Source organism: Eleutherodactylus coqui, chromosome 10 (assembly GCF_035609145.1).
Source record: "Eleutherodactylus coqui strain aEleCoq1 chromosome 10, aEleCoq1.hap1, whole genome shotgun sequence".
Lineage (NCBI taxonomy): Eukaryota > Metazoa > Chordata > Amphibia > Anura > Eleutherodactylidae > Eleutherodactylus > Eleutherodactylus coqui.
Window position 1 is genome coordinate 43,388,057 of NC_089846.1, and position 13,909 is coordinate 43,401,965.

Below are 13,909 nucleotides of genomic sequence, written 5' to 3' on the forward strand. Positions count from 1 at the left end.
GGGCCTATGTTTGATAGTTTGTTCAGTAGGTCCTTGGTGTTTTGCAAGTAGCTGGTTGTGTTTCTCACCTCGCATATGGTATTGGAAATTAGTCACTGGATCAAATGCCCATACAGATACACACCTCATATCCATTCGATGATGGGGGCGCAGTTGTTGTGTTCTGTCTTAATAGCAGAATGGAGAATCACCTAGGTCTTGAAGGGATGCTGAAGTCGGCCCAGTGGTCGGAGGATTCAGAGCCTAGAGGGGTAGTAATAAAATGATACTCACGGCACTGAGAGACGTTGTCCAGGCAAGCCTACGTCAGGCTGTATATAGGCAGCAGGCAGAGGAGGCACGGGCTGCAGGGCAGGAGGCGCGGGTTCAACCTACTGTATTCAACTAGGTGCCAGAAATGAGAAATCTTCCGGGCGTACCTACAGCGTGCTGCAAGAGGAAGAAATAAACAGAGATATAAAAGTATATAATATGCTCTCCTCTCCCCTCCTCTTCCAGATACTTGGCATGGAAATATGACATTCAGTATGTCTTCACTTTCAGGGAAAGGTTTCAATGGTGGCACTATTTTCCTCTGTTCCAGTTTTCCCCAGCACATGTCTCCGAAAAATGGGTGACTTCTGATATTTCCTGTCACTCCCAGGTGCCTCTCTGCATTCTTGTGTAGCAGCTTCTTTATGAGATGCATTAGGTCTACATCCAGCCGCAACGGAAATCTTGGCTTGTCAGTGATGATCAACTGCTGGACCATCTGTACCTGGCAGCCATCAAAAATTGGTGAATGTCCAGTTGCTATTTTGGACACCACTATACCCATACTCCACCAGTCCACTGCCGCAGTGTATGCTTTTTTCAGGACCATCTCTGGGGCCATGTAGCAGAATGTTCCTGCCCATTCGCAGATCTTGTTAGAAGCACTCAGAGTATCTCGCGCCAGACCCAGGTCGATTATTCGGATGTACCCATCTCTATTCAGCAGGATGTTGTTTGGCTTGATGTCTCTGCAATGAAATGAAACAGCGCCTCTCCTGCCCATGGCAGTATCTTGTATTGCTGCTCACCCCCATTCAAGTACATAAACCTAAGCTGCAATACCCAACATAGCTCATGAAAAACAATGACAGCATATATCCTGTTCCTCTTACCGATGGATGATGCCACGCTGGTGGAGAAACTAGAAGCCGCAAATCAGATGAAGAGAGGAAAGTGTCTAGTATCAATGATGAAATCATTCTACATAACTGCAGTAAAGGAAAATATCATCTAATGTCTGACATAACGGATCTGCCCGTATCCAAGAATTAGTTACTTTGTGCGTTGAAAGAAAACACAAAACCTGCATGAAAATGGAACCCATTCTTCTTAATAGGGCTATTTACTTGGATGATTTTTCTCTCTCGCGGCAATGTTGTGATACAAAAAAATCACAGCAAGTTCTATTTTCATGTGATTCTTGCATGCCAATAGAACATGAAGATGTACGGTCTATTGATATATTCCAATAAAGATTCATTTTTTATGAGAAGTGCTGCAGCTATTTATATATACTTGTGTATATACCATGTTTCCCATAAAATAAGACTTACCCCAAAAATAAGCCCTACCCTGATTTTTCGGGGAGACATGAAATATAAGCCCTACCACAAAAATAAGCCTTAGCTATATAACATACAAAAAAAGCAATACATTACCTAGCAGGCTCTGTCCACGCCCCTCCCTCTGCCTTCTGGAGCTCCGACAGGCCTCCTGCAGTCCTCAGCCGCCCACAGAAGATCGCTTCCTGGTTACAAGATTCATAAATCACGCCATTGCCATGTGGAGGTGGGATTTGTGAATCAGCCAATCAATGTGGTGGCTCAGCAGAGAGCAGCGCGCGCGCGGGTGGGAGGGGGGGGGGGGGACGTGGACTGAGCCTGCTAGGTAAGTATAATAAGGCAACCCCTGAAAATAAGATCTAGTGCTTCTTTTGTGAAAATTAAATAATATAAGACAGGGACTTATTTTTGGGAAAACATATATATATATAAAATTATATATATGATTTTTCCTACTTTCTAATATATCTTAGGGAGAAACGTGGCATCTTATTTGGCTTCCAGCAGTGTGGGAAAGAGAGGGATATATATAAGCACATTTGGTGGGGTTGTGAAAAAATTGTCCCCTCCTGGTTAGCCATCAATGCCTTGTATAATAAGGTGAGATGTTCTGTCCTGCATTGGTCTCTTGCGATGGCCTAAAGCCCCATTTACATGGGACGACTGTCGGACAAGTGATGCCCGACACTCGTTCCCGCATGTACTCGCTCCCGTGCTGTTGCACAGAAGCGAGTATTGTTCGCTCCCAGCAGGGCGGCTGGAGGAGATTTCTCTCCTCGCTCTCCCCCTCCCCTCTCCATTCACTTTAATAGCGGCCGATCAGTACTGTTTACACTGAATGATTATCGTTCAGGATCATTGTCCATCGTTTAGGGTACATAAAATCCTGAACGATGAATTATAAGTGTAAACAGTAGCTGTCAGTAGTGAACAGCCACTGTGTTAAGTGAATGGAGAGGAGTGGGAGAGAGCGAGGAGTGAAATCTCCTCCAGCCGCCCCAGCCCCCCGCTGGCCACTCTGTGAATGAGACAACGATACTTGCTCCTGGGCAGCAGCAGGGGAGCGAGAACACACAGAGGCGAGTATCGGGTATCGTTTGCCCGACATTCATCCGTTGTAAATGGGGCTTTACTCTCGATTATCCCAGAGACTATTTCCTCTTTGAAAAAAGGTCTTCTCTGCTTTTTTCTTCAGACAGCTCAGCTGGTGATACCACATTACTGGAAGTCGGCTCAATGCCCTAGTTTATCCAAATGGTACGAGACTCTCTGTAGAATGGAGGCGTTCATTTATACAAATTTGGATCCCCTGGTTCCTGTTCAGTGAACCCCATAAGCTCTCTACTTGGCTTGGTAGCCTTTCATAACTTGCATGGATTTCACTACCCGCCCACACCCTTTTTTTTCTTTTGTTTTTCTTTCCTTTCCTGTTTTTTTCCCCCACGTGTTGTCCAAATATACTTCCCCTTATGGGGTTTCTTCAATTCACATTAAGATCACAGAGGTGAGGGGGAACGCAAAAACATATTTCACTGGAAACGAGCCAAAAATGTGATACCTGATAAGATGCAGAGCAGGCACGATAGCTGCTAAGCAGGCACAATCACCATAAGGCTGGAACAATGGCCGTAGGGTCGGCACAATGGCCGTAGGGTCGGCACAATGGCCATAGACCCTAACAATATGCAGCAAGCCAGACTATAAACCAGAGGAGCTAAATTGTCCACTGCAGACCTATAACCAGCCACCCACTCAGCCCAGCCTAGATTGGGTAGGAGCGACTGCATGCAGCTAAATCTGCAATGTGACCGATACCACAGACGCCAGCCAATAGATGGGTGCGTCCCACCATACAGGAATACAACTCACACTGACATGGCAGTGGGTTGCCCGTATCTCAACATTAAAATTATGAGGGCAATGTACAATTTGTGTGTTCTTTCTTCTGTTATACACTTGTGTATTCTGACTTTCTTATTGGGTAACAGTTGTCAGTGTTTTGTCTGGTTTCTCAAGTGGTTGAATAAAAGTGATTTTCAGTTATCTGTAGGAAGCGATTTACATTTTCCATAACTTTCAGTGTTGTCAGTGACATAGCAGCTTGTTTTCTATGTTTTCTGCCACAACATAACTGATCCTTTCTTGTTCAGTCTGTCCAAGGTGTTGAGGTAAAAAAATTCCCCAGGCTTAGAGAACTAATTGCAGCCTACACATGCAAAGGAAATGGACTGGTAACGGCATTACTCTACCCTGTTGGTCGGCACGGAGTGGCTAAAGCTGGTAAATAGTTAATTTTATATATCTCTGTATCATTCTGCAATTAAACATAAATGCATTTAAAGAACTACAGGGAATAACGACATATAGCAAATGGGCTATTTACAAGGCTACTTGCTATGGCTTAGTAGGCACACATGGTGTTGAAGTCAATTGGTATACTACATTGGTTTATGAATGCCAACAAGCCCTGTGTGAAAAAGTAATCGCCAACTACTGCAGAGATCAATAGAGTCCCTGCAGAGATTCCCTTCATTGTTCTGGCGGCCAAGGGATTTCAGGGCTGCAGTGTCTGTGCACTGCAAGACGTCGCAGCCAGCCAGGTAAAGTCGCGAAAAATAGCTGCCACTTGGTTTCGGCTATTTTCAGCTCATGCAATTTAACGCTCCAATATCCACAATTTTTAAGCAGAGCTATCGGAACACTAAAATGACATTCATGTGAATGAAGCCTAAGGGGGGCTTTACACTGGACATCCCAAGACTTACTGCTCCTGTACTTTCACACAGGAGTGACAGTCGTTCAGTGAATGGAGGTGGAGCACACTGGAGAACTCTTCCATCTGCCCACGACCATTCACACTGAACAGGCAGTCATTCAGATTAAACAACTCCTGTTCACACTCAGCAAGAACTCGCTCACAATTTTCCGGCTGATAGCTGTCTTATGTAAAGCCTCCCTAAGCGTAACATCTCTTTGTGCCACTATTAGAATCTACAGCTGTAGCCAAACACTTGTGGAAGAGTTTTGGCCAAATATCTTGTGTAGAATTGCTTGGAGGGCTCTCAAGCATGAGCTGCCTTTTTAACCCCTGCTTGCACTTTAATGACCAGGCCAAATTTTGGAAATCTGACATGCGTTACTTTAACATAGAATAACTCCATAAATCTTTTACATATTGTTTTTTCGCCACATGTTGTACAGCATTTAAGTGGTAAAAATAGGCCGATAAAATTTGTGTATATTTATTAAAAGTGCCAAAATTGAGAAAATGTTTTTAAAAATTGTCATTTTTTCACATTTTCAACTGCAATCCGTCAAATATGGCAAATGTAATGTAAACATTTTTGATAAAGATATATATTTTCAGCTGTTTGCTTTATTCTGGAAGCACATTTGTGAAAGGTTAGGGTTTTTTTCCATTTAGGAGACGTACAAATTTAACATTAATTATTAAAATTTTGAGGAACATTTTGTTTTCCTACACCAAGGCAAGATTGCAAAGGCTTATAGGTGTCAGAATGATAAATATCCCCACAAATGACCCCAATTTAAAAACTTTACCCTTTAAAATATTCACTGAGGGGGGTCATGAGTATTCTGACCCCACTGTTCTTTTTCAGGAGGTAATGCAATTTGAAAGAGAAAAAATTAAATTTCATATTTTTGCAAGTATGTCATTTTAAAGACAGTTTTTTTTCTATAGTGCACATGAAAATAAGGATTCGCACCCCAAAATGGATACCCCTGTTTGTCCTGTGTTCAGAAACATACCTATTGCGGCCCTAATCTTATGTCTCTGTGCACAATGGGGCCCAAACCAAAAGGAGCAGCCAGTGGCTTTCAGAACAGACATTTTGCTTGAAGGTGTTTCAGGCCCCATAGCCAACTGGTAGAGCCCTTAAGTGGCCAAAACGACGGAAAACTCCCACAAATGACCATATTTTGAAAACTAGACTCCCTAAAAATTCTAGGGGTGTACCGCATAATTTGACCCCATAGTTTTTGAATGAATCTAAGCAAAGCAGAAGGAAAAACAATTACGATTTTCATCTTTTTGGCAATTGTGTCATTTTAAAAAACAGGTTTTTTTTGTGCAGCACACATATGAATGAAGACTTGTACCCCAAAAAGGATACCCCTCATTGTCCTATGTTTAGAAACATACCCATTATGGTGCTAATCTGCTTACTGAACACATGGCTAGGCCTCTAATGCAGGGAACACCCTTTGGCTTTCAAGCCACGATTGAATGAATTCCAGGCCCCATTGGCTGGAAGAGCCATCGAGCTGCCAAAGCGATAGAACGCCCCCCAAAAGTGACCCAATTTTGACATCTAGACCCCTTAGCCCATTTATCTAGTTGTGTACTAATTTTTGGAAAAATTAGTCTAAGGCATGTGAAAAATAAATAAAATGTAATTTTTTTCATAAATGTCACTTTCTTGGCTATTTTCTTTGTTTCAAGCAGGTAAAACTGGGGAGAAGCACCCCCAAATTTTATAGTATTAGTTCTTCTGTGTTCAGTAATACCCTCATTGTAGCCCCAATCTGCTTATAGGACACATGGCTAGGCCTATAATGGAGGGAACACCCATTGGCTTTCAGGACACAACTGGATAAATTCCATATCCCATTGCACACTTGTTCAAAAAAAAAAATTGACTCCCTAAAAAGAATCCCCCCACGCCCTTTTTGGTATTCCCTAAATCTTAGATAAAAGTAATAATGTAAACTGTGTGGTATGTCTCAAAAGAGGGCTAATTACAGAGTCCTGGTTGTGATGAGTACATGGGACAATAAAACTGGGTATCCCTCCTCCTCCCATGCTTGCTGCAAACCTGAGACTTTTTGGGGGATATTTCTTGACCTCAGCGGCAGGGATGGGGTGTAAAAAGTAGCGCTTTGTGAGGCTTCGTAAGCTTGCTGATTTGCGGTGGTCTCACCCAGAAGCAATCAACAACAAGCTGCTTCTGGAACTGCAGGAAGCGGAGCGTTCCCGGGGGCTTCTTGTAAATTCCGTAGGCATTACAGGTAGCAATCTGAATAATGCTGGGCTCACACGGATGTATGTGAAATCCGCTTGCGGAGGCCCACAGCAGATGCCAACTGTGAGCCCAGATGTGGCTGTTACGATCGTGTGGGCAACCTAAGCATGGGAGCCCACACGATCGTATCCAAAAAGGGGTGAGAGAATAGATGGGGTGGACGCACACAGGTAGCACCAGTGTCACAAGGGATTCACACAGGTTACAGGCAACTGACCCTGTTCTACGCAGGAGGATGGCATGGCCCTACCTAAGCAGGGAACATTGCCCCAAAAAAGGGCAGCCCAGCGGTCTTCGGATCTGGGCCCTAGCTGATCCTAGGAACCACGCCACAGAACAGGAGACATACACATGCTACATGACAGAGACATAACCACAGGATACACAGCATACAGCAGCCACAATGCAAACATTAGTAACAGATGATAAGCTGAATATAAATACCAGGTATTGGTTGACATTTTGTACAAAACATGGAAGCTAGCGGGCCACTTCACGGCTCCTGGTTATACCGCTAGTCCCTACACTAACCATGAGTCCAGAAGAACCGGACAAAGTTCACACAGAAAGCTGCAACAGGACAGGACACAGATAGCGGGTCACGCAGCAAACTGTCACAAAACTGACAGAATTTAAACGTACAAACGGACATGAACCAGCAAGGCACAAATCGCACAGCAAGCTTGCAAGAGGACAGAGCACAGGGCACACAGCAAGCTGCAACATATAGAAACCCAGACAGACTCCACCCAGAACTCACATGTGCACAGATGAAACTTACAGCAAGTCTATGGTCCTCATACCAGGGGGAATAGACAGTCAGCCAACCAGGCTGACATAGGGCACTGTGTCAGGGATCCACCAACTGACACACTGGAAGAAGAGACACAGACTTACTTGCAAACACAGATCAGAGTGGGAACAAGCTGAACATGACTGATACAAGTTACAGCCCACAGAAGTAACATGACTGCTCACCTTGGGGCCCAGCCAGACTGACCAGGAGCTGGGTTTATATGTGAGCACAAATCCAGGAGATTGGCTAGCAGGAAGTACCACACCCAGCCAGCTCAATTAACCCTCAACTACCTGTAGCTGTGCTACTAGGAATACATAGTACAACAGATCCCAGCAGCACATCCTGACAGTGGCCCTGCGTCCGGCCGTGTAATGTACTGCGCATAACTGCGTACTCACCCAGGTGGTCATGCGCACTAAACCTTTTGTCTGTAAGTTTATATGGGCTGCGGGTATATCCGCGACCATAGAGCATAATGGTCTCTATATCGCATATATCCACGGTAAAATAGAACATGCTGCATTATATTTTCTGCCAGTGGATTACCTACTTCTGACCCGCTAATGTGAGTGCAATTGTGTAATCCAATGCATTTGATTGATCCGCGTATTACCGCGGATCAAACACATGCGGAATCCGCAATTCCTATTCGGTCATGTGAGACCGGTCTAAAGTAGATCACTACCTTTTTATATAATTGGATAATGGTGATTACGTGACCAGAGACCACCCAATGAGGCTTCCGGTCACTGCTACAATTGAGCTTCAGATCACAAATTGTTGGCTAGTAGAGATGAGCGAACACCAAAATGTTCGGGTGTTCGTTATTCGGAACGAACTTCCCGGGATGCTCGAGGGTTCGTTTCGAACAACGAACCCCATTGAAGTCAATGGGCGACCAGAGCATTTTTGTATTTCGCCGATGCTCGCTAAGGTTTTCATGTGTGAAAATCTGGGCAATTCAACAAAGTGATGGGAACGACACAGAAACGGATAGGGCAGGCGAGGGGCTACATGTTGGGCTGCATCTCAAGTTCCCAGGTCCCACTATTAAGCCACAATACCGGCAAGAGTGGGCCCCCCCCCCTCCCAACAACTTTTACTTCTGAAAAGCCCTCATTAGCATGGCATACCTTTGCTAAGCACCACACTACCTCCAACAAAGCACAATCACTGCCTGCATGACACTCCACTGACACTTCTCCTGGGTTACATGCTGCCCAACCGCCCCCCCTCCCCCCCCACAGCGCACACCAAAGTGTCCCTGGGCAGCCTTCAGCTGCCCTCATGCCACACCACGCTCATGTCTATTTAGAATTGCGTCTGCCATGACGAGGGACCGCAGGCACACACTGCAGAGGTTGGCACGGCTAGGCAGCGACCCTCTTTAAAAGTGGCGGAGCGATAGCCCACAATGCTGTACAGAAGCAATGAGAAATAGAATCCTGTGCCACCGCCATCAGGAGCTGCACACGTGGGCATAGCAATGGGGAACCTATGTGCCACACACTATTCATTCTGTCAAGGTGTCTGCATGCCCCAGTCAGACCGGGCTTTTTAATTCATAGACACAGACAGGTACAACTCCCTATTGTGAAGTCCCTGTCGACCCACAGCATGGGTGGCTCCCTGGAACCCACCGGCGGTACACAGAAATATCCCATTGCATTGCCCAACACAGCTGAGGTAGTAATGTCGTGCTTAATGCAGGTGGGCTTCGGCCCACACTGCATGCCCCAGTCTGACTGGGGTTCTTTATAAGTGTACAGATGTAGTAAAAACTCTGTGTGCACCTACAGCATGGGTGGGTGCCAGGAAGCCACCGGCGGTACATAGAAATATCCCATTGCATTGCCCAACACAGCTGAGGTAGTAATGTTGTGCTTAACCCTTTCCAATCCAATTTGTATATGGTTTTCCTAGGGGGCTTACTCTTTTTCTGCTGTTATACAACGGCGCTATATGCTGGCTAAAGCCAGTACTGCATGAGCTGACACGTAGGATAGGCTCCGACAGCAGAGAGGTTGGCAATATACAGTAAGAGAACCCCGACGGACGTCTACCAACAACGGAGCTGTACAGCCTTAAACCCTAATGTCTTCACAGGTCACACAGTGGACTGGAAAGGGTTAATGCAGGTGGGTTTCGGCCCACACTGCATGCCCCAGTCAGACTGGGGTTCTTTACAAGTGGACACATGTAGGTTAAACTCCCTGTGGACCCACTGCCTGGGTGGGTGCCAGGAAGCCACCGGCGGTACATAGAAATATCCCATTGCATTGCCCAACACAGCTGAGGTAGTAATGTCGTGCGTAATACAGGTGGGCTTCGGCCCACACTGCATGCCCCAGTCAGACGGGTTCTTTAGAAGTGTACAGATGTATTAAAAACTCAGTGTGCACCTACAGCATGGGTGGCTCCCTGGAACCCACCGGCGGTACATAAAAATATCCCATTGCATTGCCCAACACAGCTGAGGTAGTAATGTCGTGCTTAATGCAGGTGGGCTTCGGCCCACACTGCATGCCCCAGTCAGACTGGGGTTCTTTACAAGTGGACACATGTAGGTTAAACTCCCTGTGGACCCACTGCCTGGGTGGGTGCCAGGAAGCCACCGGCGGTACATAGAAATATCCCATTGCATTGCCCAACACAGCTGAGGTAGTAATGTCGAGCGTAATACAGGTGGGCTTCGGCCCACACTGCATGCCCCAGTCAGACGGGTTCTTTAGAAGTGTACAGATGTATTAAAAACTCAGTGTGCACCTACAGCATGGGTGGCTCCCTGGAACCCACCGGCGGTACATAAAAATATCCCATTGCATTGCCCAACACAGCTGAGGTAGTAATGTCGTGCTTAATGCAGGTGGGCTTCGGCCCACACTGCATGCCCCAGTCAGACTGGGGTTCTTTACAAGTGGACACATGTGTCAGGACAGTGTCCGGGATATGGGGGTCCCTGAGATATCCCGCAACCCCTGTCCCTGCCTACTTGCCCCCCTGGGCTAACCCCCAGGGCGACAACTGGGCGGCGGTCCCTACCCTCACTAGGGAAGCGGGACACGGGAAGACAAACAGACACTGAGACAAAACAACGGTAGAATGGTCAGACGATCCGGGTTGGCAACAAGAGGGTACGCAGTACGGAGGGGTCAGGCAAAACGTAGTCAAGTCCAAAAGCAGGTGTCAGAAAAGCCGAGGTCACAAAGAGCAGTCAGGATAAACGCGGGTGCAGCTGGAGAACCAAACTAACACTGGCAAGGCCTGAAAGGAAAACACACCTATTTAAATGCTGTCAGTGCTCCCGCCCCAGAAGCTGATTGGGGCGGGGAGCCTGACAGCAGCAGGGCTAATCAGGGCGGTGCTGGGGGCACGCCCCCAGTCTTGCTGCACAGACAGTTACTAGGGAAGCCAGCCTGGTAGTCAGGCGACTAGAAGCACCAGCTGCCTCCCTAGCAACCCGGCGGCGACTAGTCTTGCAGCGGCCCGGGGAGATCACAAGAACCGGGGCACCTCTACGCCGCGCTCCTGTAACCCGGGTGGCAGGACCGGTGGTGCGGGCACGGCGGCCCCGAGAGTTGCCGGTTCTGACAGTACCCCCCCTTCTACGGGGGGACACCGGACCCCCATGGCCAGGTGCGGGCCTCAGCGGGAAAGCCCTGTGGAATGCCTGGACTAGGCGTGGCGCATGAACGTCCCTGGCAGGGACCCACGTCCTATCCTCAGGGCCAAATCCTCTCCAGTGGACCAGGTACTGCAGCACACCTCTAACCCGTCGGGCATCAACAAGCCTTTCTACTTCATACTCCAGTTCCCCCTGTACCAGAGAAGGAGGAGGCGGGTTCTGGGTGGGTAGAACTGGAGTCACATACTTCTTAAGCAAGCTTTTGTGAAAAACATTGTGGACCTTCCAGGGGTCAGGAAGTGCCAACTTATATGACACCGGGTTGATAACCTGAGAAACAGTAAATGGGCCAATGAACCGAGGAGCAAGTTTCAGGGAGGGAACCTTAAGTCTCAGATTCTTAGATGACAATAAAACTTGCTCTCCGACCACAAGAGGTGCCGAGATAGTACATCTTTTATTTGCGTATTTACGCAGTTTCTCTTGGGAACCCTGAAGGTTCTTACGAACCTGGGCCCAAACTGTGCACAGTTCCTCAGAGGATATGTCAGCGGCCGGATTGTTCGAAACCAACGGAGTAGAAAGCGAGAACCGGGGATGGAACCCATAGTTGCAAAAAAAAGGTGACAATTGGGTCGACGAGTTAACGTGGTTGTTAATAGCAAATTCGGCGAGAGGCAAGTAGTTGGCCCACTGATACTGGTTATCAGAGACAAACAGTCGCAGATACTGGATAAGTTCTTGATTCATCCGTTCCGTTTGTCCGTTACTCTCGGGATGGAAAGCGGAGGAAAAAGACAAATTAACGTTTAGATTTTTACAGAAGGCTCGCCAGAAGCGAGCGACGAACTGAACCCCTCTATCTGACACAATATCCTCGGGGATCCCATGTAACCGAACAATCTCCTTGATGAACATTTCAGACAGGAGTTTGGCGTTAGGCAACTTGCAAAGCGGAGCGAAATGTGACATTTTAGAGAAACGGTCAACTATTACCCAGATGACCGTATTCCCCAGCGAGGATGGCAGATCCGTAATAAAATCCATGGACAAATGGGACCATGGCCTGGACGGAATGGGCAAGGGAAGAAGAGGACCCTCAGGACGTCTCCTGAGATTCTTCCCCCTTGCGCAAACCGGGCACGCGGACACAAATGCCCGTACCTCCCTGGCCATGTGCGGCCACCAATAGAGTCTGGACACTAACTCCAGAGTACCCCTGATGCCGGGGTGTCCAGCTAGGACTGAAGCATGTGTCTCCTCTAACACTTTCAATCTCAGTGACAACGGGACAAATAATTTGCCTTCCGGAAGGGCTTCAGGAGCAGATTGTTGAGCGGCGTGAATGAGAGGTGAAAGGTCGGAGGAGACAGCAGCGAGGACCACCCCAGGGGAGAGAATGCTCTCAGGCTCCGACTCGGAAGGTTCCGGAGAACCAAAACTCCTAGACAGGGCATCAGCCTTGACATTCTTAGAACCGGGTCTATAGGTAACCACAAAATTGAATCGCGAGAAAAACAAGGCCCAGCGGGCTTGCCGAGCATTTAACCTCTTAGCGGAATCTAGATAGGTGAGGTTTTTATGGTCTGTGAGTACCGTGATCTGGTGATGGGCTCCCTCCAAAAAATGCCTCCACTCTTCGAAAGCCCACTTAATCGCCAGCAATTCCCGGTTGCCTATATCGTAGTTCCGTTCAGTGGAAGAGAACTTTCTAGAAAAATAGGCACACGGTCTAAGGTTAGTGAGCGTGGAGGGACCTTGGGACAGTACCGCTCCCACACCAAACTCAGAGGCATCTACCTCCACCACAAAAGGGCAGGACAGATCCGGTTGCACTAGGACGGGTGCAGAAGAGAACGCCGCCTTTAGGGTATCGAAGGCCCTCAGAGCCTCAGAAGACCAGGTCCTCACATCTGCCCCCTTTCTGGTGAGGTCCGTTAGAGGTTTAGCCACCACGGAGAAGTCTTTAATGAACTTGCGATAGTAGTTGGCGAAGCCGAGGAAGCGTTGAAGGGCTTTTAATGAACCTGGCTGGGCCCACTCCGTGATGGCTTTCACCTTCTCAGGATCCATCTGGAAGTCGCATGGCGTGATGATATACCCTAAGAATGATATCTTTTGTACCCCGAAAACACATTTCTCGATTTTAGCAAACAGCTTGTTATGTCTGAGTCGAGCTAGCACAGTCTGAACATGAGTACGGTGACTCGGCAAGTCGGAGGAAAAAATCAAAATGTCGTCAAGATATACAACAACGAACACCCCCATGATATCCTGAAACACTGAATTCATGTACCCCTGAAAAATGGCGGGGGCGTTACACAATCCAAAAGGCATAACTAGGTATTCAAAATGACCGAGGGGCGTATTGAAGGCGGTTTTCCACTCATCCCCCTCCCGAATGCGGATGAGGTTGTATGCTCCCCTGAGATCAAGTTTAGAAAACCATCGGGCACCAGCGACCTGGTTGAGGAGGTCAGGAATGAGTGGAAGAGCATACTGGTTTCGGACTGTGATTTTATTTAGCTCTCTATAGTCAATACAGGGCCGGAGACCCCCATCCTTTTTCTCAACGAAGAAAAACCCGGCACCCACCGGGGATTCTGAGGGCCGGATGTGCCCCTTGGCCAGGCTGTCCTGGATATAGTCCCTCATGGATTCTCTCTCTGGAACCGTAACGTTATAAATGCGGCCCTTCGGAAGTTTGGCCCCAGGGGTCAAGTCGATTTTACAGTCCCATTCCCGATGAGGGGGCAGAGCTTCAGATAATTGTTTGGAGAACACGTCAGAGAACTCGGAGAGGTAATCTGGTAGGGGGCTCCCCTCGCAGGTGGAGATTCCCACC

General features: G+C 47.6%; 1 protein-coding gene across 1 annotated transcript in view; it reads left to right on the plus strand.

Moving 5' to 3' along the window:
* LOC136579726 (phosphatidylinositol 3,4,5-trisphosphate 5-phosphatase 2B-like) overlaps positions 1-13,909 on the plus strand; it is a 92,170-nt gene that overhangs the window by 23,388 nt on the left and 54,873 nt on the right. The window contains exon 4 of the mRNA XM_066579789.1: positions 3,746-3,875. Coding sequence (XP_066435886.1) covers positions 3,746-3,875 — 130 coding nt within the window. The remainder of the gene's footprint in view (positions 1-3,745; positions 3,876-13,909) is intronic.